This window comes from Acanthisitta chloris, unplaced genomic scaffold, assembly GCF_000695815.1.
Source record: "Acanthisitta chloris isolate BGI_N310 unplaced genomic scaffold, ASM69581v1 scaffold41051, whole genome shotgun sequence".
NCBI lineage: Eukaryota > Metazoa > Chordata > Aves > Passeriformes > Acanthisittidae > Acanthisitta > Acanthisitta chloris.
In genome coordinates this window covers 1-25,813 of record NW_008658425.1, presented here as the reverse complement: position 1 = coordinate 25,813, position 25,813 = coordinate 1, and the positions used below count along the sequence as shown (strand labels likewise).

General features: G+C 37.1%; 1 protein-coding gene across 1 annotated transcript; it reads right to left on the bottom strand.

The window, feature by feature from the left end:
• Nucleotides 1-1,232: 1,232 nt before the first annotated feature.
• LOC103812078 (elongation factor Tu GTP-binding domain-containing protein 1-like) lies at nt 1,233-25,594 on the bottom strand. Its single transcript, XM_009085083.1, has 5 exons — nt 25,570-25,594; nt 23,299-23,446; nt 17,915-18,918; nt 12,657-12,841; nt 1,233-1,790 (listed from the first exon to the last, which is right to left on the bottom strand). The coding sequence occupies exons 1-5, from the start codon at nt 25,592-25,594 to the stop codon at nt 1,602-1,604; spliced, it is 1,551 nt and encodes a 516-aa protein (XP_009083331.1). The 3' UTR covers nt 1,233-1,601.
• Between the last annotated feature and the right edge of the window lie 219 nt (nt 25,595-25,813).

Here is a 25,813-nt window from a genome sequence, read left to right as displayed (position 1 = left end):
GGCTTCCAAGTATTAGTGTCTCAAACAGAAGTTAGTTTCTAAGGTTAGTAGGGAGTCAAGATTATATTCAGACCTAATTTGGGAACTATGTTTTAGCCCATTTAGTATATGTTTAGTACATTTGTTTGCTTGAAGAAGTCAGATATAATCTTATAAGGAAACATTTCCATAAGGAAAGCAAACAAGTCAAAAAACGAAAAGCCTGCTAGTTAAAATGAAAGTTAAGTATTCAGAATCATTCTGCCTGTGAAACAAGTAACAGTTTTCTTTTCCAGAAGAAGCAAAACTGATATGAGTAAACTCTTCCTGCTGCATTAACAAATACACAGACAACAGTTACTCAGGAAGACCAAGTAGGTGCTAGAGGAGTACAAGGCAATCATAAAGTAAAGAAATACTTATCTCCTGGAAAGAAAAGGACAACCTCTTTGCACGGTTCTCGGAAACAGAACTTCTAGCAATTAGCAAAGACAAGAGGTAGCAGAGAATCAGTTGGCACAAGATTAAAAGACCCATTTCCAACTCATTTAACTAATATCAGAAACTCTTCAAGGACACCTATCTATTCAGCCTTAACCTTCTAGACTTCTTGTTCTGAGCAGCCAAATGAAAAGATAATACATGCATCATGTTTATCTATCAGGAGTTGGACTTCAATGATCCTTGTGGGTCCCTTCCAACACAGGATGTTCTATGATTCTATCATCTTCTATCCAAGGTTTCCAACTTTTCGCAACTAAAACTTATGCCCTGTGAGGACTTTTTTTCCCTGTTAGTTTTGGTCTGAATCATTTTGAAACCTTCTGTATCCTAGACACCTGCAAATAGCAAGAGATTTTGTATACTTTTGCAAGTGTTCCTTTCCACCGAATTCAAGACAACAGGCTGAATGGAATTTCTGGAAGAGTCTGTAAACACTCACACAGGGCTGGCAGAAGTAGCTGTGTGTCTAGTTCAAAGAAAGCAGCTTTGGACAATCCTATGAACTTTTTAATAAGATGTGTTCTAAGGAGGGAAAAAAGAGAATTCTTGCTTGGTGTTTTTGCAGTGCTTAGTCTTCCACATGTACTATTTTTGCCATCTGATTTAAAGAAGATACATTACTGCTTTAGATAACTGCTCAGATGAGGAACGGAGTAAAATAAATAGCTTAGAAACTCCTAATAGGTTTACATCTATTTGCATATAGGTAACTAGAAGACTTTAAAAAAGAGTCAAAACCATTAAGGAGCTAAATTCAGTGCATAGTTTATTTGCAACAAGCTAGTAACCAGCTCTAACTGCAATTACATGTGATAAATCAGAAGAAACAAATTAAATTAGGAGTTCCTAATCCTTGTGACAGGAAGTTCAATAGGGCAGTAAATTTTAAAAATTGAGACCAATTGCAATGACTATGCCTATATTTTATTTAAATAAATAAACTATTTTCTCTGTATAAAATTTGGAAAGGCTTAAGTTTATTAAAACATAAGCCACAGACATAGAGTGTAAGAAAACTGGTGTCAAAGAACAAAGTCCAGATGAAATTTGGAATCTGCTGCACATAAAATGATCCACCCACATTTAGCTGAGTCAGGGGAGAAAGGAGGCAGACACAGCTATTTATTTCTACTAAGAGTTCTTTGCTTCTCAGCGTGCTCCACAATTTTTTCTTCTACATACAGCCCCTTTCTCTTTCTTACTGCGTTCATGTACTTGCGCGCCTGGTTCTCCGAGTCTGCCTTTTCCCCAAAGTGCAAATACTCCTCCTCAGTCGTTGGCACCCAGAATGGGTCACTGGAAATGATCTATAAAAGGAAAATGAAAAAGTCTTTTAATACATTTCAGGTAATCAGTTGCTGCAATAGAGATCTATGAGGTAGAGCAGGTGAAGCTTTCTGGAAAGCCTGTGATTAGCTGTGTAAGCAGAAAAGCAGAGTGAGACACACTGTGTGGCACTTGCCCTACAGAGCCCAGGATAACTTTTCAATTTCAGTTGCAATTATCTGCATAGAAGTTTTCTTTAAAAGCCATTTTAATTGACAGCCAGCAAACAGTGCTAAATAATGTTCAGAAAATTCTCTTTTTTTCAAGAAGGATCTCCTTATTTAGAATATTACCTCACTGTGATTTTATCAGAATTTAGAAGAACTGCAGGTTTCTGCTCTTTTCTGTGCCCTATGTTGTTCAATCCCAATCCTGAGTTGGACAGATGGTTTAAAAAATCAGTTTCTGGTTCTAACATATTTAGCAGAGCTGTTCTTGCAGCTTATTATCTCAGGGGCTCTCCTCTAGAAGAAATTTTAGATCTGACATGAGCAGAGAAAAACTGGACATGCCTTGATCCCGAGTTCATCCTATACACCCCACACTTCTCAGACTACCACAGAGGCTATTGCAAAGATGTAGTTACCTTAAAAAGTCTTTAAAGGCTTTCCTTGTTTCATCCTGAACAAAAAAGCTACCAAGTTTTTGATTCCTCAGGAAGGTCTGAAGAGATGTTTAGCCTCTACCTTTGGACTGTGTAGATATCACAGAAATTTTGGGCTTAATGCTAACTAGCTAAGCCAAAGATAACAACTCATTCTGTTACTATTAGTTTTTATCATATAACTTCCACAAGTTTTTGTTTCCCAGTGTTTTAAGACCTCAAGAAGCAGCAGGACCTTCCCTTCTCCCCCAATTCTAAGCTCCTAAGAATCCACTCCAGTTCTACTCATATGTTAAATTGTTGGAAGCACCAGAAATTACTCTTAAGTCACTGGAAAATGCTCCCTAGGGAACTGATGTCTGGGTGCCCAACAAAAATTGTATAGTTTCCTAGTTTGAGCTAGATTTAACTTTCCTTCCCATTAATAATAATGGAACAGAGTAAAAAATACAGCAGTTAATGAGCACTAAGGACCTCAGTGAAAAAATAAGATCACCTAAGAACCCCCTAAATATGCACATTAGGAAGCAGATGGAATTTACCATATTATGTCACACAGGTTCTACTGCAAATCTCAAACATACTTATTTTACTTAAACGATTGTAGATTTCCTCACAATATGCAGTTACAGGTAATGTATTTTTACTAAAAAAACCAGAGGTAATACTGTATCCATTTCTTACACAAAGCCCTCATGGAAAAAGAGTGCAGACTAGTATTAGTTACTGCAAGAGTCATGGCAGTTACGACAATAATTGAGGATATGACTCTATAATAATTTAGGAAATATAATATTAGCACTGATGTTAATAATTGACAAGGAGAGAACAAATTTCCCTAAACTACCAATTTTAGCTTAATGCTATAAACCTTTTCTAGTGTTACAAACTTTCTTCTGACAAATCCTTTTAACTGCCACATACTTCAACTTAAGCAAAATTTCCTAATGCTTAAGTTATATAAACTAGCAAGAAGAGGAATTAAAAAATGATGACTTAAGATGGACAATTTTCCCCAGAAACATCAACAGTTGTGAAGTCTTAATTTAATACCTCATCTTAAATAGCACCCAACATAACCAAACAAATGACACTTGATGGGGAGTTAGAATGACTATGGCAGAAGATGGTTAGTTTGAATTAGGTAACACTGTAGGTTCAATCCTGCAAAAAAGTATGTAAAACTAAACCAACAAAAAAACAGTTCTCGTTTGCTGCAGTTAAGCAGAGTTAGTCCTGTTAAATTAAGTAGATATTACTCGTGCTGGAAGTGACAGCCAATCTCAGTTATTTACGTGGGAAATGACTATGCACAGGGTTGTCTGGCTGAAAACCAAAAGCAAGCAGAGGCCAGAAATAAACAGTATGAAACTTAGCTTTCCAAATTTCTCTATGTTTATTTTTAACATAAATGTAAGGACTGTCTAACCACAGAAGAATCTGCCTGAGTCATATCCATTCTGATATCTTGAACAGGGCCTTATAACCAATGCCTAGAAACTTAAAGCTGATTCCTTGACAGCTTACATCAAAAAAAAAAAAGAATGGCTCCCACTCACTAAGAGTTTGAAAGTTTTACCATTCTTTTATGTGCTAGAAATAAGGAGAATGGGCAGTGAAGGTTGAATGTTGACTTGATGAAGTTGTAGTGATGTCCACCCTGAACATCTTAATGATGTCAAGCTACCAGGGACTTGCCCATTCATGATTTGCCTACAGAGCTGAACAAAGAAAAATGTCAAAGTTCAAGAACACATGAAGAAGAAAAGGTGATTCATACTCGATGGATTTGCTCCAGACTGTACTGAGGGAGGTTATACAGTGACAAACTATGATAAGCTAAAAAGCTGTTACTATCCCCTCTGATTAATTTTTTTTACATTAGCAAGAAATGTAACACCCAGAAATTATGGCCAGAGAGAAACAGAGCTTCTTGAAGACTGAATACAACAGAGCAGTCCCAAAGTATACAAAAACTGAACTGAGACATCTAATCTACCTGTAAATCTTTAGATACTGTGCAATGGAGGCTTCAGAAATTCCCCAGGGGTGACACACTGGCCATTTCAGTAACTGCTGAAAGACTTACTCTACTGAAGTTTTGCACTGGATACTTCTTTCACTGCTAACAATGCTTTATGCTTCAACAGATCTCAGGAAGTCATCAAAACAGGAGCCCCAAATGTATGTACTACTCATACTTAGTAGCCAGCAAGGGTAAACCTGCAAACTTATTGTAGCAGGAGGCTACAGAGTCCTGAGTGAACCTCTTAGTGCTACATGATGCAGAACAGCACTTAGAGAGGTTGATTAGGTTTCAAAAGCTAGCTCAGAAGCTAGCTGTGCTTCCAAACCTGTTTCAATAATTCAGCCACAACATACTGCTTCTAGAGCAACATCTAGCGTCGCCCGAGGGTTTCTGTTAGAGGACCATGCCTGCCTAAATGCTGCAAGAGATGACTTATGTGGTAAGTAATGAGAAAGAGGAAGCTGGAACCTGGGGCATCAGCTGTGCATCTCCTCAAGGAGTCAATAAACAGCCACATAACGTAACCCTAATATAACCACACAGGTGTTCTGACAGCGACACAAAAAAAAGTAGGAAGTTTTCTTTGTTAAAAGTTCTGATTTTGTAAGTGAAGGTGAGGAGGCAAACTAGACTGTTCCTCTTCTATTCATATCATATTAGTGAATCAAAGCAAATGCCTATAGCAGGTGTCATCTGTCACTCCCCTTGCTCTGATAATGCAGTGTGAGCAAGCAAAAGGAAAAAATGTTTCTGTATGACACTCCCAAAGCACTGTCATCAATTTCCTTACAATAGGAACTGTCAGGATGGTGGGTCTGGGTTTCCTGGAATCAGAGCTGAGAAGCTTTTTAGGCCCTGAGCTATTGTTTGTATTCATGGGAACCACACAGGGATGGCTCTGGAATTTGTGACAGAAATTGAGGTTTTGGCTGGATAAAGTCCTAAATGATTAATTAGATACTAAATGGACCAATCCTTCTGGAATATGATGTAGCTATTTTACAGAGGGCATTTACTGTGGGTCCTGAAAGATCCACAAGATCAAAGCAGAGATACACCCACAAATGTTATTTACTTTATGTTGCATTTCACTTTTAATGGAAAATCTAGATGTTTCCATATACTAATTTTTCAGCACAAAACTAAAACTTACAGCCTAAGACTCTTATTAAAACCAGCAATGTGATAGAAAGCATCTTAACAATGCTTCTTCAAAAAGTTACATTCCTAAAGAAAAGCTTTAATCAAAACAAAACTGGAAATTCAAAACCATATGCCCTTCTCGGATGGAAAATCTTTAAGTGACTCAAGCAATTCAGAAAAATTTCTATCAAATATCTTTAGTCTGCCTTGCTCTCTGTCCATGTGACTGCACGTGGGTCTGGGAACAACTAAGCAGGGGTGACAAGAAAAGTATCACAACCAAACTTTATACCCCAAGTGTTACAGACAGAAGTTGCCAAGAGGCACCAATATAAGGAGAAAGATTCTGTAAAACCAATGAGGTGATGATATTGTTAGCATTATGGTCAAGTATATTTTAAATACCAACATACTGTGTGTGATTCGGTAACTAGAGAATTCAGCACAACTCTTCTTCAGGAACCTTTGCTAGGACTTAGTTATTTTTCTTTCTAACACCATAAACTAGACACTGGCCTATGCTTATTTATTACTCAACACCAGAATAAGTTGATAGAGACAACATCAGCCTTAACTGCAAATAGCCCAATGCACACAGGATTACTCCTCCAAAGTGTGCAGGACAAAGTGCTTCCTCCTTAACACAACTGAGTATTTCTACATGACATCTGCAAGGCCCTTCTGAAAGCCATTTCTTGGAAAAAGTGAACTATAAATCTAGGTGTGTACAGTGGATCACTGGACCAGCATTTACTCTATTAGAGAATAAATATTTTCTCTAAATGCAGTCATACAAAATGCAGCACAGGAAAATGAATTAGTGCACAGCAGCTGCTACAATTCTTAAATCTGTTATTGCAAACGCAATTCTTAAATGATGGAAATGTTCCTTTTAAGGGAACATTTAAATGAAGGAACATTTTAAATTAGTCTCCACTGATTTTACTTTCTAAAAGTCTTGGGTGATATGATTTATTTAAAATACGACTATAAGCAAATCAGTAGAATTCCATTATACTTAAAATAAAAAAAAAACCCCAGTCAAATACATGCTGAAGTGTGTCTCATCACTCACTGCAGAACTGAGAGCTCTCCTCAGGTATAAATAAAACACTGTTTATAATGCAGTCAGCTGGGATTAGGTATTTCAGAAGAAGTGAGTAGATTACTTGAAATACTCTAAGTGCAAGGAAAAAAAAAAGAAATCATTCTAAAGCAAGATGTTTTGTTAAATATCACAACTATTCAAACCAACACACCCAAACAATGAAGTCTCCTAAGACTTGTTTAGTAACAGCATGCAGAGCAGCACAGGCAAAACAGATGTCATTTTCTTTTAGCCTAACAACTAGACATTAATTATTCAAACAATAAATGTTTGCATCTTTATCAGAGATATAATCTGAATATGTAATAATTAATCAATAAAAATAGAAGCATTATCAGCATACTGTGTGAATACTGAAAGCTGATAGAGTGTGTACTAATTCTGCAAATGATTATGTAAGCTAATCAACCTTTTCAGCAAGACATGAGCAAGAACAGATCACTTGCAATTCAAGAGGACTTGGAATTTTAGGCCTTAATTTGAGGGTGATTTATTATTTGCATTTCAGTGTCACCCAGATGGCTCCAATAGTGATCCTGGTCCCATTGTCTAGTGTATTTCACAAAATGGTGGTATGAAACAGTCTCTGCCTAAGGCAGCCTAATTATGCAAAACAAGGTTGAGAGAAGCATCAATAGCAAACAGAAGGGATCTGCCTAGTTCATCCAAAAGGTCAGGCAGATCTGGGAACACAGCCATGTTCCTAGTAGCATTTCCCCTACTGGTCCTTACTGTCTGATGAAGACAGAAAATTTCTTTTGAGCCAAAGAACATCAATGTGGAAAATGCTTCAGTTGGACCATGAATAGAAAGAGCAGTCTTACACTGTTTGACGGAGATTTTAAGACCAGTAAGCAACATTATGGCCTTTGGGAACTGCCTAATAACAAATCCCAAGAAACACTAAAGTCAGTGTGACTGGGCACTATGACCAGCATGCCAGGAAAAACATTATGCCAGAAGTTCTTTAAAGAAAAACAAATTCAAAAGAACTATGATGCACAATTTCAAAGATGCTACAGGCTTCAGTGTATCAGAATCCTTTCTACCTTTGAAAACATGATGCCAGAAAGATACTTCAAGAGCATCTGCAGTTCAAATGGTGTCCATCAACTAGTAATGACATAGACTGCACAACTTAATGGTACAGCTGATATGCATGTCTGAGATGTCTGAAGCTGCTCTGTGAAATGGAAATTTTCAGGTAAAAAATGGTCTTTGCAGAGGTTTACGTGGATAGTTATCTGCTGTTTTTAAAAAACCAAACCATATATATGTAATATGCTGGGGAAGGCTGTACAAATGCTCCTGCACAAAGCACAACCGAATGCAAGGCCACTGGATATTGGCAGTGTGCTGCCAGAACAGAGGACACCCTGCTATATGCATCAGGAGAGCAGATTCCCTACAAGTAAAATGAGCATCCCAAAGTATCTCATAACTCAGACCTACCATCCACAATATATAATGGGGACTGCAAAGGCCTTAAAATGCCTAGGCAGATACAACAACTCCTCTTCCAAGAAATATTGTAATAGTGAAATAAACTCATAAAAGTTTGTTTTGGCTCAAGAACATCATCCTTGTTTGTGTCTCAATCTGTGACAGCTAAGCTTTAGTCTTGACTTCAGTCAGAAGCTGCAAACAGGAATTCAGTAACTGGAAATAAAAAAGGAGATGTGTGGCTCTACTGTTGCATTTTTTCCCTATTACTGAAGAAACATGTATTGAGAGAGAGAATTAAAGCCACATCACTACCACTTTCATTTACTCTTTTAATTAGCTTCTGATGTCCTTTGCAATACAATGAACTTTTCATTTTTGAAAGGTTCCAGGTTACACCTGTAATTCATGTACATGTCTAAACTGTCACTGGCACAATAATGTATGTAAAGTTACAGTTCAAACCTAGAATAGATTCACAGATTCTTAGAGTCTCTCATTATCTTTGCCTGCTTCCTGTTTAATGCAAGCCTAACAGTCTCATCCAGCAACTTCTACATTAAGCCTCATCTTCAGAGTTGTAAAATGACTTTTGATAGCAAAGGAATGAATTGAAATTCAGAATATAAAACTTCCAGATTCAGAATGCCTCATATTCTTAGCAATTATTACACTCAGTCCTTTTCTTACCTTTCTCCAGAGCCCTGAAGCACATTCTAGACACTATTCTACTTAGAAGGGATAATGAAAAAGAACTCTGATTAAAGGTGTTTACAGTTCACTTGTGCCTCCCCAAGAAGAAAAGTGTGTCTAATAGCCAATCATTGGGCAATTTAAGAGATGTGAACTAACAGGAATACTATACATTTCACAACTTTACAACTAGGTGATTTCTTTGACAATTTCTGCTGAAAATTCAATTGGCATCAGAAGAAAGCCACATGCACTTTTTTTTAACTTATAACACAGATTTCCCAAATGGGATTAGAGCTCCATTATTCTAAGAATTGTGCAATCACAAATATCTTCTTGTTCAAAGGACTTTATGATTAAGATAAAATGACATGACTGAGTAAAAGATTTAACTGCAAAGTCTCAAGAGAGAACAAAGGAAACCATACACTAATTGAAGGTGTATTATTCATTCAAGGATGTAAAAAAAAATACAAAGAGTTCATAATTATCCAAAAGTTAAATATTTCAAACTAACAGTTCGGAAGAAAGTTTATACTGAAATCTAAGAAAATATTTCCATGTAAACCCAGCACACTTAACATTTGTCTAGGCATATCATACAGGAAAACACCTGACTAACTTGTAAAATTAATTTGTTTAAGCTAGGACTAAACTGAAAGCTCCCAGCAATGGTTATTTGGTGCCATCCTCTACAGGCAGGAATAAATTGAATAAGTATACCAGAAGAAATGAATAAAAAAAGAGTATCTGACAAGATAGACCTCAATACATGTATGGCTCCATCCCCTGGGGCAGGAGAAATCTGAATTATACAAAATACATTCATTAACTGAAGGAAAAAAAAGTAATATAATTTCCACAGAGACCAAAATAGCTTCATTTAAATGTAGGCACTATCATTGACCTTCCTGTGTTTAGAGTCTACAAATCATGTTAATGAAATACAATAAAAGAGTGAATTCAAACCTAAATTCTTTAAACATGCTCTATGTATGGGCTTTGCAGTGTCCATTTCACAGTGTGTAAAAAGGGGTTAACATGTTAAAAAGAATCTGTGTACACAAATACATGTCCCAGGCACTCAGCTAATGTGCTGAGCACCCTGAGAAAACACCACTAAGACAGAATTTGTGCTGAGTCTCCTGGAAGGGTTTGGCTAGCATGGATTTAAAGCAGCAGCCATACACTCCTTAATGTAAGAAATGCAGAACAAAACTGAGCAACTACTGCACTTTCACCCCATTTTTAACCCTAAGGAAAAAATAGTGTAATATTACTCAGAGTTCACATCATATTACCTTACATAATGATACATTCAATAATAGTGATTCAAATAAAATGCTGATGTTTAACATATACCATCAATTCATCAGCAAGATGGCAATGTCAAAGTCACACCTAACACCTGATGCAACTTGATAGGGATTTTCACTTGTTTGTTTTGTGCAGAATACAGAGAGAAAAAGAAACAGGACCTGAGACACAAAGCATTTCTCATGGCTTCTCTGCCACACCACCACTAGAGATTCTGAAAACTGCATTTATTTAGCAATTCTGCTGATGACATGAGAGTAACATGCACTCCTCCTGCCATCACTGCAGAGCCAACATAACTAGCAGCTTAGTAAAAGGTTTATTTTGCCACAAAAATATGTGAGTAGGGCTTTCAATGAGACAAATACCCCAACCCTCCCCCACTGACAAACCTGCCAGGTGGAAAGGTGACTGCCTTACCCAATCATTTTTCCCAGTACCACTACATTTTAGCATTCTAGCTGCAATTACAATCTCTCCTGGGGGTCAATTTAAGAAAACGTTGCCAGTTGTTCAAATCTCCCTCCTATGCACATCTATAATTACGTGTGAGCATTTCCTTATGTGGAATTCGTAACATCCAAGAGTGAACATACATGTCAAGGTGAGGGGATGGAAGGGAAGGCCAGAGAGGAACAGGGTTTTTGCTTAGTGTTGGAGCAAGTAGCTACACAGCCTAAAGAAAGTGACACAAAACAATGGTTAGCTGGAATTATTGTCCCTTTGACTGATATTCCTTGAGGGCACTGATGTCAGAGGCCATTCAAACAAAAGACCAGTTAAGCCACAACACTTCACCAGCTGCACTTCAGAGGAGAACATCCCAAACTGACAAGACTACTGTATGCAATACTGCCAACACTCTCTGGTTTGAGGTACCTGGTATCTAACTGGCTTACAGCTAGATCCCTATACTCAAAAGCTGTGGCTTATCTATTTTTTGAGTATCTCCCACCTACAGAGGGTTGCCCTTGTCTTTTCTTTTTGCATTCTGTGCAGCTCTGCTTTACCCTCCTATGGTTCTCTATGAAGTTGGACTTGGTTACAAGAAGATGAAATGAATAGTATTGAGGGAGGAGAGGTAAGTCCCTGGTCCCTGTGTTTTCTGACACCAGTAAGGTACCACTGCCAATGAAGACAAAATACACTTTTCCAAGTGTACGGTTTGAAGGATTCCCAACTCTTTTGTTAGCACATGGCTGGTTTGCAGAGGTCATCTTTTTCCATTATCATCCACATTAAATTCCTGAGGCTGTTACAACAATTGCTAACACAGAAATCCTGCTAGGGGAGTATTTAACAGATACTACCTATTAGGACAATTTAGCTATGGGAACTGAGGAAGAACACACCATGTGAAAAACCCTTCAGAGAGAAACAGTGGTAAGCAGTCCATAGCTGCCAACTACATGGGGTATTACTGACCTCAAAAATCTGTACTCGGTTGTACTCAGAAACTTGACATTTGAAGTGACAAAATAAATCAAAAGATGAAACTAACAAAGACTTTTCATCTATTTACAAATGTTTCTATTGGTTTCTAACACCAAATAAAGGACTAGCTGACTCAAACAAACTAAAAACCCCAAGAAAATAAACAAAGAACCCCAAACCCAAACCAGAAAAAAACTGGTTTATATAGTTATAAGTTTATATCCACTGACTCTTGCACTTGAACCCATTTTTAGCTCCCTCAGTGGAGTCTTCTGAGGAGTCTACAATGAAGGTGTGTTTGTCTTGAACAAGGAACTCTGATTTGCACCTTTCTCTATTTCTCTTTGCAGATACACTATCCACATCATAGGAACAAACTACAGTGCACTCAGCTGATGACACTCCTTATCAGCTTTCCCACTTGCCTGTTTCCTTTACACCTTCACATTCACCTCCTCGTTTCTTTATGTGACAAAGATGAGCAAAGGGAATGATTTTGAGGACACCTCCACTTGCTATCAATTTGAAAGAATGAAATCTATTCCCTTTGCCTTTGAGTATGAAAATATATGTTGACTTGGAATATATAAGGACAAAAAAACCACCAAAGTGCCTGCTAACCTCTAAAAGGTTAACTTTGATGTTCATTAGATGTATTGATACATTTTCTGTTAGTCCTAGGTTAGAGTTGGTTTGTAGTTTTGGTTTTTTCCCCAGTCCCCAAACAAGTTTACCAAAGAGCTCAAGAAAAAAGGCACATAAAATTCAGAAAAACACATTTATGAAGAATCAGTTTTGCTTATCAAAGACTTATTTTCAATTGAAATAAAAAGCATCCCATCTGAACAAAATATAAATACATTTCTGAACAGTATAGCTATAAAAAGTATATCTATATAAAAGTGTATCTATAAAAAGAAGTAAGACTAACATAAGGCTCCTTTTCCCCCCTCATTTCAAAGAGGGATTAATCAAATGTCTTGACCAAAACTTAACCTTTTCCGCTTATTATTCCAGTCTGCCACATCTACAGGAAATAGATCACCAAAACAGATGGAGTGAATAGATATTTTTACCTCCCAGTGGCTGAACACCAGCTGTGGACTGGCCAGGCCACTAGTTCTTTTCCTGATTTCATCAGCAAAACCAAAGCTTTCTGCTACTGGCAGGACTGCCTTAATAATAAACACATCCGTCCCCTCTTTCATCTCCTCGTGTAACACTCTGCCTTCTCTCTTGGACAGGACAGCATACACACGACCTGCAAAGACACAATTTTCATGAGCTTACCAACACATTCATATTCTGCATCATGAAGAGAAACACAGAAATATTTGTTCAGGAAGCTTCAGCATTAGGTAAAACGTGTAACTTCTTCAGTTAAAATTCTTCCTTGTAAGTGGATCAATTAAGTGGATCCATTAAGTTCAAACAACATATTCTGACAGTACAATGTGCAGAAACATGTAAGTAACATTTAATATATTATTGCTACTGTATAAATCCATACAGGTTCATTTTATACAATCTCATGGCTGTTTTAAAAGGCACTTGTACAGATTATGTGCCTAACTTGCTTTATTTCTTACAACCTCATAGCAACTTTTCAATATCTGAAAGGCCTACAAGGAGCCAGAGAGGGACTTTGTGTTAGGAACTGCAATGACAGGACAGGGGGGAATGGGTTCAAACTCAAGGAGGGAATGTCTGTCTAGGTTGGATGTGAGAAAAAAGTTTTTTCCTGTGAGGGTGGTGAGACACTGGCACAGGGTGCCCAGGGAGGCTGTGGCTGCCCTGACCCTGGCAGTGTTCAAGGCCAGGCTGGATAAAGCCTTGACCAACCTGCTCTAGTGAGGAGGTGTCCCTGCCCAGGGCAGGGGGGGTTGGGACTACATGATCTGTAAGGTTCATTCCAACCCCTAAATTCTAGGATTCTATGATTTGAGGACCATTGCTAAGAAACATCAGGAATTGCATCTTAGGTACCTTTAGAAATTTCTTTGGATCACCATAATCCTACAAGGTACTTGTCCCAGATAGTGCAGTGCTATTCTATTTGCAGAAAACTAGTTTATCTGAAATACTACATATTTATTATGTTTCATGTGTTCAATTAGCTTGTTAATTAATTCAGTCTGAAATTAGTCATGGATAATTAAAATTTTCTTTCCCAAATTAATATTAAACCCATTGAAATATAGTGTATATGTCATGGAAGTAGCTGTGAAAAGGTCCATATTTGACTCTACAGTAGGCACTGAGTTAGGTTTTTAAAACATTTTTCATAACTTCTGAGTTGAGTATTCTACAGACAAAAACTAACAAATATGTTTGTGTCAATTGAGATAATAAACACAGAAGAAAAACCTTTGGACTGAAAAAATGGTTTAGGAATTCCCACGTTTACAAATGTGAATAGTTAATAAGTATTAGAAGTACAAATTAACTTTAAGAGGACCTTGCTATGAAGAACAAGTTAATATCAATTGCAAAGAGGTTCACATATATTGTGTTGCACTCAGAAAATATGAGTACACACTGCTACCTTTTGAACAGCAGGGCAAAACTGACTCCTACAGCAAATAATAACAAATATACATTACTTTCTAGTACCTGCCACTTACTCTGACTTGACAGAAAGACATCATTAAATACTATAGCCACATACACTGATTTGCATATATTTGTGGGACAGCAGAAGAAATGTTGGAGTGGGTTTATTTGCCTTTATTTTTAAAATACAGAATCTGGTCCTTCAGGAAATTCAGCAGCACAAGCACACAGCTAGTACCATTAAATCTTCCCATCAGATACAAGGAATGAAGCATCAATTCACCAGCAAACATTTCAGAGTTTATAGTTCTCTAATGAAATGTGGGTGGAAGTGTTCTTTCTATTATCACTGGTAATTTTATCTGCTCCTGCCCTTACCAAGACCTCCTCACTGTTCCTCTGACTGAACTTCAACTTCACTATGCACAATAGTCTTCGTATTGCTCATGAGGAAATTGAGGAAATACTTAAGATTCTATATTTAAAATCACAAAAAGATTAAGGCATTCTGAAGATAAGGCACTGAGCTTGCCAGGCATGTACAGCCTTTGTTAACATAATTAAGCAATTTTAAGTCAATGGAAATTTCAGAGAGTCCAGAAAATTCTCACCTATGAAAGGGTCATGTCTCAGCACAGCTCATAGTTCAGTAACTGCTTTAAAATTCAAGTTTAAACATTGCAAAAGAGTGTCCCACCATGCTCACTGTACATACACTGTGTACCTAACACACAGTATATATTAAAGCAATTTGTTAAAGCAATTAAGTTAAAAAACAGTTTATAGGTTATCAACGTTATAATTCCAAATATTTATTTTAGCAATTGTTTTCAGTAGGATGTAGGAAACTTTACATACATATTAATGAGGTAAGTAAGGTAACATTTACCACAAAGCACTTTACATGCACATATTCTGGCCATAACTCACTGAAGCTTATTCTTTGATGCCAGAAGACAATTTATGACTTTCTAAATGGTTTTTAGCTACATGTATTTCATCCCAGCAGTTTGGAGCATTAGCTAAATTAATGCTGTCAAAAAGAACCTATATAAGGTCTTCAGTTTTACCACTATGGGTAGACTGCAGTACACTGAAAAAATACTGCTCTACCTCTAATGAGCTGAATGGATTTAGCAGCATCAATCACCAAGAAATACTGCAAGATCTTCCTATTCAAAACAGCTAATAGTTATTTCGAAACCACAACAGCACTTCAAAAACAGCTTCATGGTGCTGCAACATACAGAGGAAGTTTGTGCATAATACACTCACTTCAAATGTGTATTAAGTCCAGCTCCTTAAAATACCTAACTTCTGTTCACTGCTTTACTGAAGGATACTTCAGAGCACTGACTGAAGAAATTCTGTATTCCCTGGATATGAAAAATAAGAAGCTTCATACTGAAAGAAATACTAAGGAAGGGCAACTAGATCACCATTTGCAAGAGTCTAAGAGTCACCACAAACTTTGCAAACAGAGAAAAAGGAGTTGCTCTTCACTCACACAACAGAGAGATGATGATACTATGAATTGCTGTGATCTAAGATTTCAATAACTTAATTTAAAAGAAAGAAGAAAGAAGAATTAATATCAAAATCCAAAACCAAAATATGCAACAGAGTCTGGTAAAGTCCTGTCCCAACTAAGTTTCACTGACATCACCAAAATGAAAAGAAAATCTACCTTTCAGTTCTCCAAAACACAAAAGAAAAGTAAAAAGAGCTCAAAAAGTAGAAATATCAACAAGCAAAAGGCAATAATAATAATTAAACATGTAATACTAGTTCAGAACAATCTTTAGCTTATGAGACTTTACACAGAACTTCATAAAGCAGGAGTGTGTAAAAATGGATTTTTCTAGTGAACTAAGTGTAAGAATCAGATGCTCAAAGTACAACCTACTGGGAAACAGCAGGTGTATGCAGGACTCAAGGCTAAAACCAAGGCCTGTTAGATTGGACGTGTATAAGCTTGCAACACATCTCTGTGTTCCTCTCTCCTCACTCCTCTCCTCAGCTCCAGCTCAGTTTATTTTCCTTGTCAGAAAATCTGATGGGAAAAGCTGTATATACTGAGTACATAAAAGACCCCAGTTTCCCAGAAGCTAACATCTTCAAAACAAGCAGATCAATATGAAGACATATTAACTTTACTGGGTGTCAATGTATGGAATGCCAACAGAAAAATAGTCACAAAACCCAGTGGTTTGTCACATGTCAGCTGCCAAGCCTGACTGGAGAGCAGACATGCTTTTCACTTTTCCTAATGAGAATCCAATTTATTAGCTTAAATTTTCCTAATAAAAATTAAACCCATGAATTTGTAATGAACTAAGTGCATGTCCATGGCCATTACCACACAACTCACATTCATTAGACTGGACTAATTTGTTTTCATGTCTGGGTCGTAAATTACACTCATTAAATATATATATATGCATTAGCAAGCCATGTTTCCATTTGGTTTTATGGCAGAATTGATGAGGCAATGCATGTTAATTACCTCACTGTAAACAATCATGCTTTTTGGGTAAGTGGGTATTTTGGAAAACAGCAATTTATATAATGTTTTTGTGGTTTAAAATCTGGTATCTTGCTTATAGGTTGACATAGACATTCAGAGAGACTGTGCTAATGTGCTGCCAGAACAGTAACATGTAACACTACAAAGTCTAGTTTTGATGGGCATTCTTACACATGAGAAAACACAGCTTAAAATGCCCAAATTCTATGCCCTAGTAAGCTGTGTTTAAGGTGAGGTGCTAATAAGCTTAAATCAGGGCACCTTTTACCAGGCCTACTACATAGTAATGCCAGAAAAGAACAGGATTTTGCATCTGTGCAAAACAATTGTTCACTCCAAGGCATTTCTTTTCACTACATATGAGTGTAAACTTTGCTCTTTGGACTGCTGTCATCATGTTTGTATGCTCAACAGCTGAGATTTTTTACAAGTAGCCAAATATTTCATTATTGTATGTGGGATATACTGTAATTTCTGGCACGATTAGTACAGTCAAAGTAAATTTGCTACGAGCTCGAATGCAATCGAAGTGAGTTTAAAAGAAAATCTTGGTGCACTGGATCAGATTCAGTATGCAAGCAACTCCCATGGAAAACTCCAGGAACAAATGTTGGGATAAGTTAAGTGGTGGTGTAAGTAGGTCATAAAAACAAGTTTTAGTAGGTGTAAGTGGTAAGGTAATGTAAGTGACACAATTTGGTATGCACTGGGTTTGCAAAGTGAGCAACTTGAATACTAGAAGCATACAGATATTACTTGGAAAGCCCAAAATTACCAACTGGACTGTGACAATAACTTAATATTCCTTTTCCTGACCTGAGTTCTATATCGTTCATTATTTTAACTTAAACCATCTTGAAATGGAATTTACAGGTTTCCCATCTCTTCATGGAACTAATGCTCAATTATGAGGCACAATACACATGGCTACTGATGCTGATATTAGAGAAACTTCTTACAAAAGGCAACATTTTGTACCTCACACTTCCAAAAAGGTGTATTAAATAATAAATAAAGAGCATTGCTACTTACCCATATGTTTCAGGTAAGCAGGAAGAATGCCAAATTTCCATTGAGAATCGTATAAATACTACAAACATTAGAAAGTCATTGTAAAAATGGCTGGAGAACTATAAAAAACTTCTGATAAAACTCTTAATGAAGTTACACTTTCTAATTCAGTCTCATTCATGAAAGCTCAACTTGCAACTCAGAAAGTAAATTCCTGACTAGGATTTATTATTTCAGTCTTACCTAAAACTTCTGCAGTAGCCATGATTTCACACGTGTACATTGCTGCCATAAGCCTCTGTGGTTTTGCCTGCAGAGCATAACGACAAGCTTCCTTCATGGTGGCAATCAGCTGTCCAGAAAAGGGACCATAGCAATCTGCAAGTAAAACTTCTCCCTTGGGCTTACTAGTTTTCTCAGGAGATCCCATACCACTTTGGCTGCTGTCCTGGTGTTCATTTGCACTGTGAGCTTCACCAGTTGAACTGCTTGCTAGAGCATTATCTTCATTTTGTTGATCTTCTACGGCATCATGTTCCCCTGAATCCTGACTTCTAGTTGACAGCACATCTCCAACTTTATTTATTTCCCATTTTTCCACCGTAAAACAAACACCCATGAGGGGCTCTTCACACATGGGACCTGAAAGTGTAGCCAGCTGAAATCCACTTACTATGCTGTTGTCAAAGTCTCTGTATTTACTTACTTCTTTCACGGTGTTCCCAAGGCACTGCCACACAGACCTTTTATAGCCCTCAAAATTATATAACAAAATATTAGGCCCACACTTTCGTGGTCCAAATGACCAGATCTGATCAACAGCATTTCTCCACTTTCTTCCCTGCAGATTTTGCTCCAATTTTTGTTTGAATTCTCTAATTCTATCAAGAGTCTTCTGATTGATCTCATGGGTTTTTTTGTCTTCATTCAGAGACGTGTTGAGCTGTTCCATAGTTCGAATTAAGTCACTGTTTTCTTCAAGAAGTCGAGTTACCTCCTCAGGAAGTGGTGCTGCTCTTACACTGAGAGTAGCTTGTTTATTTGGAGTAGATATTGTAACAAGCCCATCTGAATCAACCTGAATTCCTTCGGGAATTTTAGTTTGGTCCTCTTTTGCTTGGTGTATGATAGCAACTTTCTGCTGTTTTCCTATTTCTTCATTCACCATATCAACTTTTGGAGGTCTTGTTATTGTCTCTCGGAACGGTATAATAGGGGCTGAAACACTAATCTGTACCTTTGCAAACCTGTAAAATGAAGTTTAAAATGTAGTTTAAGATTTTGAAAATACTTTTAAATTTGGGGGTGGGAGGTAGGGCAATGGCCTTAACATGGAACAGATGTTCATGAATCAATCTGATTGCAACACCGATTACTAGGTAATGCTTTTCAAGCTCAAATTTTATGTACTTCAAAAAAGAAGCATTGCCTCCTTCTTCAGAAATATCTGGAATGGAGCTGAAGAGAGGCAAAAGCATTGCTATGCCTCTGCATAAATCACTGGTTCACCCACATCTTGGAAACTATGTGCTGCTGTTCTCTGGCCTCAAACAAAATACAACAGAACTAGGAAAAAATGTGGAATATAGACAATCAGAGGAAGAGAAGCACAAGCAGCCTTCGGATTATTTCCAAGGTACAACAGAGGTCTAAAAAATCACGAGGGACATGGGGAAGGCTGATCAGAATTAACTGACAAGCAAACCACAAAAGGCCCTGAACTGAAAACAACAGAGGCCTTGGGAAAGCATCGTGGTCACTCTTGTTTTACTCTTCCCAGACACCTGCTCTAGGCCACACTGCTCCAGATACACTGCTGAGCAAGACGGACCCTTGATTTGAACCAGTACATATGCTCATACAGTGAGGTGACCTGAAAAGATGAAGCACTGGATACACTGAACAGAGTTCAGATAACCTAGATCTGTTAACCCAGTACAAGTACTCCCTCTTCAGCTAGGAGCACTTGGCATTTTCCCCATACTTCTGGCACAGCACATTCAAATCTCTGCACAACACTGTGCTGCCAATGACTGCTTAACACTGGAATGCCTTTTCTAGCTGTATAACCTATAAAAATTATATTCTACTAATTACTGCTACAATTACAATCTGTGCTATAGCACCAGAGCAATGGGCAATGGGGTTTGGGTTATCATTTGGATATGAAGGTATAAAAATTATGTTTGATACTGTCAGTTGAATTAGGCTCAGTTTTTAAAACACATGGAGAAAACAAGCTTGTAATTGGAATGATCTGTTTCTAAGGCCCAGATGTTATTTACCTTTACTTATACAACATTCCTGTTAATGAATGTTTATATAGAACTATTTTATTATACAAATAGAAAGTTTTTGGATAAGGATAAGTCACTGATTCCTGTAAAGGAGGTGCAGTTAGATGTTCATGCTGCTATAGTTTACATTCACAACCAAAATTAATGAGAATCATGTTCCAATATGAACTTGGATGACTTAAAGGATTAATTACTTACATGACTTACAGGACATCCGTGAGGCTAATACAATGCATTCAGGAACACTCTTACTTCAGCTCTATCTCATTCTAAAGCTGAAATATTTTGACATAATCGGTTTTGGAATAGCCACTACCCTGCATCAAGCCTCAGCTTTAGTTAGTAGTCCCTACAGGTGAAAGCCAGTAACTGAACAGCTGCCTGCAGTAAAACAACTACAGCTACTGAAATCATAAGTAGTGATATCCAAGAAAACACAGCCCAAAGTAACTTAGTAGTTTTCATCTATATAATCTGAGCCTTGAGAAACAACAGAAGACTGTCTTTATCCTGTTGACTAAATGGACCTAGGAGCTCTAAAGCAACTTGAAATGCCTCAAAAGTCTGGGAACAGTGATGATTAGCATTCTGTCTGTTCCTCTGTGAAGGGTAATGTTGGTGTTTACAATCCCTCTTTTATTAAACCTTGTGCTAAGCTCTCATATGAGGTACAACTCATTGCATCAAAAATTGCTCTAAATCAGATTATTGTAGAAGTTATTAGCCTAAACTGCAAGAACAGTGCAGCCTGAAAGAAAAAAAACACCTCAAGCAAGGATTGTGTCTGGAGTTTTCTGGCAACTCAGCCAAGGGTTATTGCACAGAAAATGGAAGTGAAGCACTGCTTTACTTGAGTAAACAAGTAAGTTAACAGAAATACTTTTGTCCTTTTGGTCTGATATTCAGGATGATAAAAGTTTCATGATACAAAGTGATGCTTTAAATTCAGGTGAAACACATTAGGCATGTCAAATGTTGTGAGTGACAGCAAGAAAAAAGGAAGATTTATTACATTTAGTTGACATGCTCAGAGTTGTGTATCCTTCTGAACCACTCACAAGCTCTGAGCAGGTTCATTCAATGACAACACAAAAGGACTAACCAAAATTTCCAATGTTCCTGTAAATTTTGGCAGAGTGCTAAAAACAGTTGCAGAGGAAAAGCAAATACAGTTCTAAGTTTTATTTCCATGGGAATCAAAAGCAGGAGATCTAACCTTTTAGCAGTTTTTCCAAGCACTTGCATTATACAAAAAACTCCAAATACAACTACTACCTTAATTCTCTTGGTCTCCCATTCTCAACTGGGTAATTTAATCCCCTTATTTGCAGTGCTCTTTGGATAGAAAATTCTTAACATTTCTATTGTAAAATGCAGAAAGTAAAATGCTCAAAGTTTCAAGGTCTAATTTCTTACTATATTCAAAAAGAGCTCATCAGGAAGAACAAAACAAATTTAGCAAAATTAAGGAGAAGGTCCATATTTAATTATTTAGAGAAACAGAGATGACTGATCTTTTAGTTGCTTCCATGTCTCTTCACATCTTTGACAATAAGTATCACTTGAACATATTTTCTAAATCCACATTGGGAAAGCTAAAATTAAGTATGTGCCTTTGAAAAAGTTTGATTAAAATCTTGACAAAGACAATGCAGTGTAGTTTGAATTCAGCAGAACCACCTCAGTTGCTGTAACTAGTCCAAAAATGTCAACTCTGCAAAACCCAATTGCTGCAATGCTGGTAGATGCTAACATCCAAATCCTGCCCCACTGCTTCAAGTGCAACTTAGACATTTAGAATAACTTTTCCCAATATTTTTGGGGAAAAACCTGTGGGCCATATTTTAAGGTTATTACATACTGTCTTGATCCCTAGTTCACAATTTGCTATTCCAAGCTAGGTGCACTTAGAAGTGAAACACTTGTACAGAAACACAGAGAGCTAACATAACTAACATTTCAGAGCACAACCTTTCCTCTTCACACTTGAATAGTTAACTAGTGCAAGTTTACCAGTGTCAGAATTTACATGGAATCCACAATGAATGGAGAAAGACAAGGACCCCATTCTGGACTTCTCCTTTGACAAAATGGGGAAAGAAGGAAGGGATAATTCTTGTCCCCCAAGCTACTGTGTGAGGGATGGCAGCTAAGGTATGCCAAGTCCTCAGAGAGCACTAGAAGGAGCATGAGCTAGTAAACACATTTGCTCCCAATTCCTTTTGAGAGATGGTACCCAGGTGAGGAAAAAAAGGCATAATGAACCACATGTCAAGCAGGACAATGGTGGGAGCCCTGCTAGTCTGTGTCTTTGTTGCTTGTTTCTGCTTACAATGCTACAAGCATAGAGTGTTTCTGTGCTTTGGCAGTTTGGAACACTGCCAACCTTTTCTTGAGGAATAGAAGTAAAGGACACGAAATGGTCACTTTTGACAGTTTATAGTTCTCTTAACAAAAGCCAAATTAGATGACAATTCATAAAAGACACAGAATTATGTACACAAAACTAAAGGTTATGAGTGTAAATAGAGGGACTGTGACTAGTTGCTCACTATAATCCTATTTCCCTGTCATGTAGCTATTACTTAATGATTTTTTTCAAGATTTGGGCAATGCTAATAATAAAGACATTTATACAATCTTGATATGCAAACTGCAGCTAAAGACCAGTTTTACTTTAACATTTTATGTTTGAGCAAGGTGTATCAATATATGCTTTTAAAAGTGGTAAAAATGAGTTGCACTAAGTTGTCATGAGGATAACCACTAAGACATACATCCAGTTTTATAACAGATCCAGTCTGAAACAGTTGTTTCAGTCAACTGTACTTCTACCATTTGAAGAAACATTAAAAGATGTATGCATGCATGCTTGCAAAAATACTGCCCATGAATGAGAACAGATTAATATTTGAAATAAATAAGCAATGAGAAGAGCAAAGGAACAGGACAGAACATGCACATACAATTTTGGTCTTAGTGCTTTCTAATTTTTCAGAGTTCATTTATCAAACATGACTCACCTCAGTTTTCATTCTGTACAACTGCTACATTACATTTTAATTGGACCTCTGAACTTACTGCAATTTATGATCTCTAGAAAGTGCCCAAAAGGTGTATAAGATGTATAGAAATGATGAGCTAGTGGCTTCTGCCCAACTGCAGATAATTTTACAGCTACAAAAAGGTACACTTATGACCCAATGGTAAAAACTGTTGGTGGATAAAGCTCTGTGTTACCAGAATATAAATCAAAGATATCCATCTGACAGAGAAATACAACAGACACCTACTGAACTAAAAATATTTCTTCCTCCTTGCCCCTCTCACCTTTCTTTCAGGTCATCCAAGCAACGCTGAAGATGAACTTCTCCTGCTGTCACTAGCACATGTTCTCCTGTCTCCTGGATTAAAACTTGCACACATGGATCAGCTTGGTTTAAAAGCTTCATCCCTCTGACCAGCTGAGGCATATCACCTGGCAAAAAAAAAATGCCATGAATCAAGTAATACTGGAAAAGGAACACTTGAAATAGGATAGACTTAAACTGCAAAATAGTAACACTCATTTTTATGCAAGTCTAAACACAAACATGCATTTTAGGAATACTTAGAAAATTTCAGTGGGCAAATTTCTGCTTATGAGTCACAAAGAGTGGAATGGTTCAAGAGCAGCAACTGAAAACATAAGCTGTACTCAGAATTTGTCACCAACGATTTATGCACTGATGCTAAAAGTCACATCATACAACCATAAACTGTGTTTTCATGCAATGGATTGCACATTTTTTGTTTCTATATACAGTTAACTTCAGATACAGCTCATAAACAGATCACAACCAATAAAATGCCTGAATTTTATCGATATGAAGTGCTTAAAAAAACCTCAGGACTTCACTCCTCATTTTCACAAATTATCAAATTATAACCTTTCTTATTTATTACAACTGTTGAAAGTCATCTTTCAGTAAATAATTGTATTTCCTTGCAATCTTTCATGACTAAGTGTAGCAACCTCTAAATTGCTAATGCTTAAAATGCTCCAAATACATAAATAATAACATATTAACTTTACTAAAATAAAACTAAGAAGTATTCCATATGGATTACTTAGAAGGCATAAGAGCATGTGAAGCACAGGAAGGATTTTTAATTAGCTGTAAGCCAGTGAAAAGCTTTAAAGCAATTAAAACCTGAAAAGGGGAAAAATCAGGAATGTGAGAGCTTTTCAGTGAAACAAACCACAGCTGTCCCTAAAATGAAGGTGTTTAAAAAGAGTTGCCTTAAAGTTAATGGAGAATGAACAACCACAGCTGAGTCAAATTTGGCTAGATCACATCAAAGCTATGCATAAACACCTCATGTCACAGCCTTTCATAATGAACACAACTTTAAAAAATTAATTATGAATCCTTTTTTCATTTTACATATGTGGTAAAGAATACCCATAGGCTTTCTAGGGATGTATATTCATAGTCAGAAGGAAAAGTGACATTAAACTTGTCATTCACTTGGAGACTATTAAAAGAAATAGGATATTTTATATTTACTGCTAAGCTTTGTAAAGCTGTAATAGAAAAGTATCCTTGAAAAACAAACATAAAAATAAACAAAAAGTGGAAAAAACACAGTGTTAGCTCACATGGCCAACACAGCTGAACAAAGACTTCCAACTCTGCCTTCTACATTTAAGCTTACAGAGTAGTGAATACATTTTATTTTTCCTTTTAGAACTTATGGTAACCACACAGGAAAATTCTGACATGAAGATATGCAGTAATTTTGTAAAACATACATAGGGAAATAATTTATATTTATTTGAGTCACTTTTCCAAACGAGCAGATGCAGTGTTGAAGTAGGTTTGATGTGGCAATCCAATGCATATGTGACAATATGCCAGGGCCACCTCAGGACTATATGCAGCTCAGTGGGCAGCTGATTACTTTCAAGCTGAGCCTGCAATAGCCAAATTTTGCTTGTCTTCCTGTTACTGCAAGTAGCAGTGGATTTTCAGGAAACTTTTGCAAGTGTAGCAACCTTTCAGGCTTCTGTCCCCCTAACAAATTCAGTTCACATCATAGACTTGGATGTTACTGAGGAGGAGAAACTATGTAATGGTGAAAGAATGATGTAGCTTCATTTCTTAAGGAACAAAAATTCCCCCCAAATTGGTCAGTAGTTCTAGAATTACATTCCTTTAACATTTTCAACTTAATACTACGCTCAGCAGAACCAGCAATTTCCAATACTTTCAAAACTGCTTTAACAAATGCAGGATGTGCAATATGTGATTATCTGTTATTCAAGCACATGAAACAAAGAGCTGCTAAGATGTCCAATCACTTCCTAAAAAAACATGTAATCTTAGTGTTAAAGAGTATTTTGCAACTGAACATAGAGCCAGTTATTTTGGTTCTACTAACACTAAAACAACAAATGGAAATTGGGCTGAAATCCAAATAAAGCCAGAGCTATACCACTCTGGTTTGGAGGAAAAGGGGTGGATCAATTAGAAGTAGTTTTGCAAATCTGTACCACAAGCTTAATGATATAGTATACAAGAATGGCAGCAGAAGTGGAAAACCCACAGATCTACTTACCTTCAGAGTAAAGATTTAGCACCATATAGTGTCTTACTTGTGGCCTAGCTAAATCTGGCCACAGAAGGGCACAACAAGGTCTCCTCTATCTCCTCACCTACTGTGAGTAGCTAGAACTACTCACAAAAGGCCCTCTAGGCAAGATATATATTCCTTTTATACTGGGCTAGTCTCTGAGGGTGGGAAGCTGCATTGCTACCACACTGAATTTGTGTTACTGATAACATGGGATAAAATGTTCCTA

Excerpts from the sequence above, each read along its gene's own strand:
- LOC103812078 (XM_009085083.1), bottom strand. The coding sequence starts at position 25,594 with ATGGTGCTAAATCTTTACTCTGAAG. Across the intron at positions 23,447-25,569 it reads GCTAAATCTTTACTCTGAAG|GTGATATGCCTCAGCTGGTC; the intron begins GTAAGTAGATCT and ends TTTTTTTGCCAG. Across the intron at positions 1,791-12,656 it reads TGGTGTTCAGCCACTGGGAG|ATCATTTCCAGTGACCCATT; the intron begins GTAAAAATATCT and ends TTCCTTTTATAG.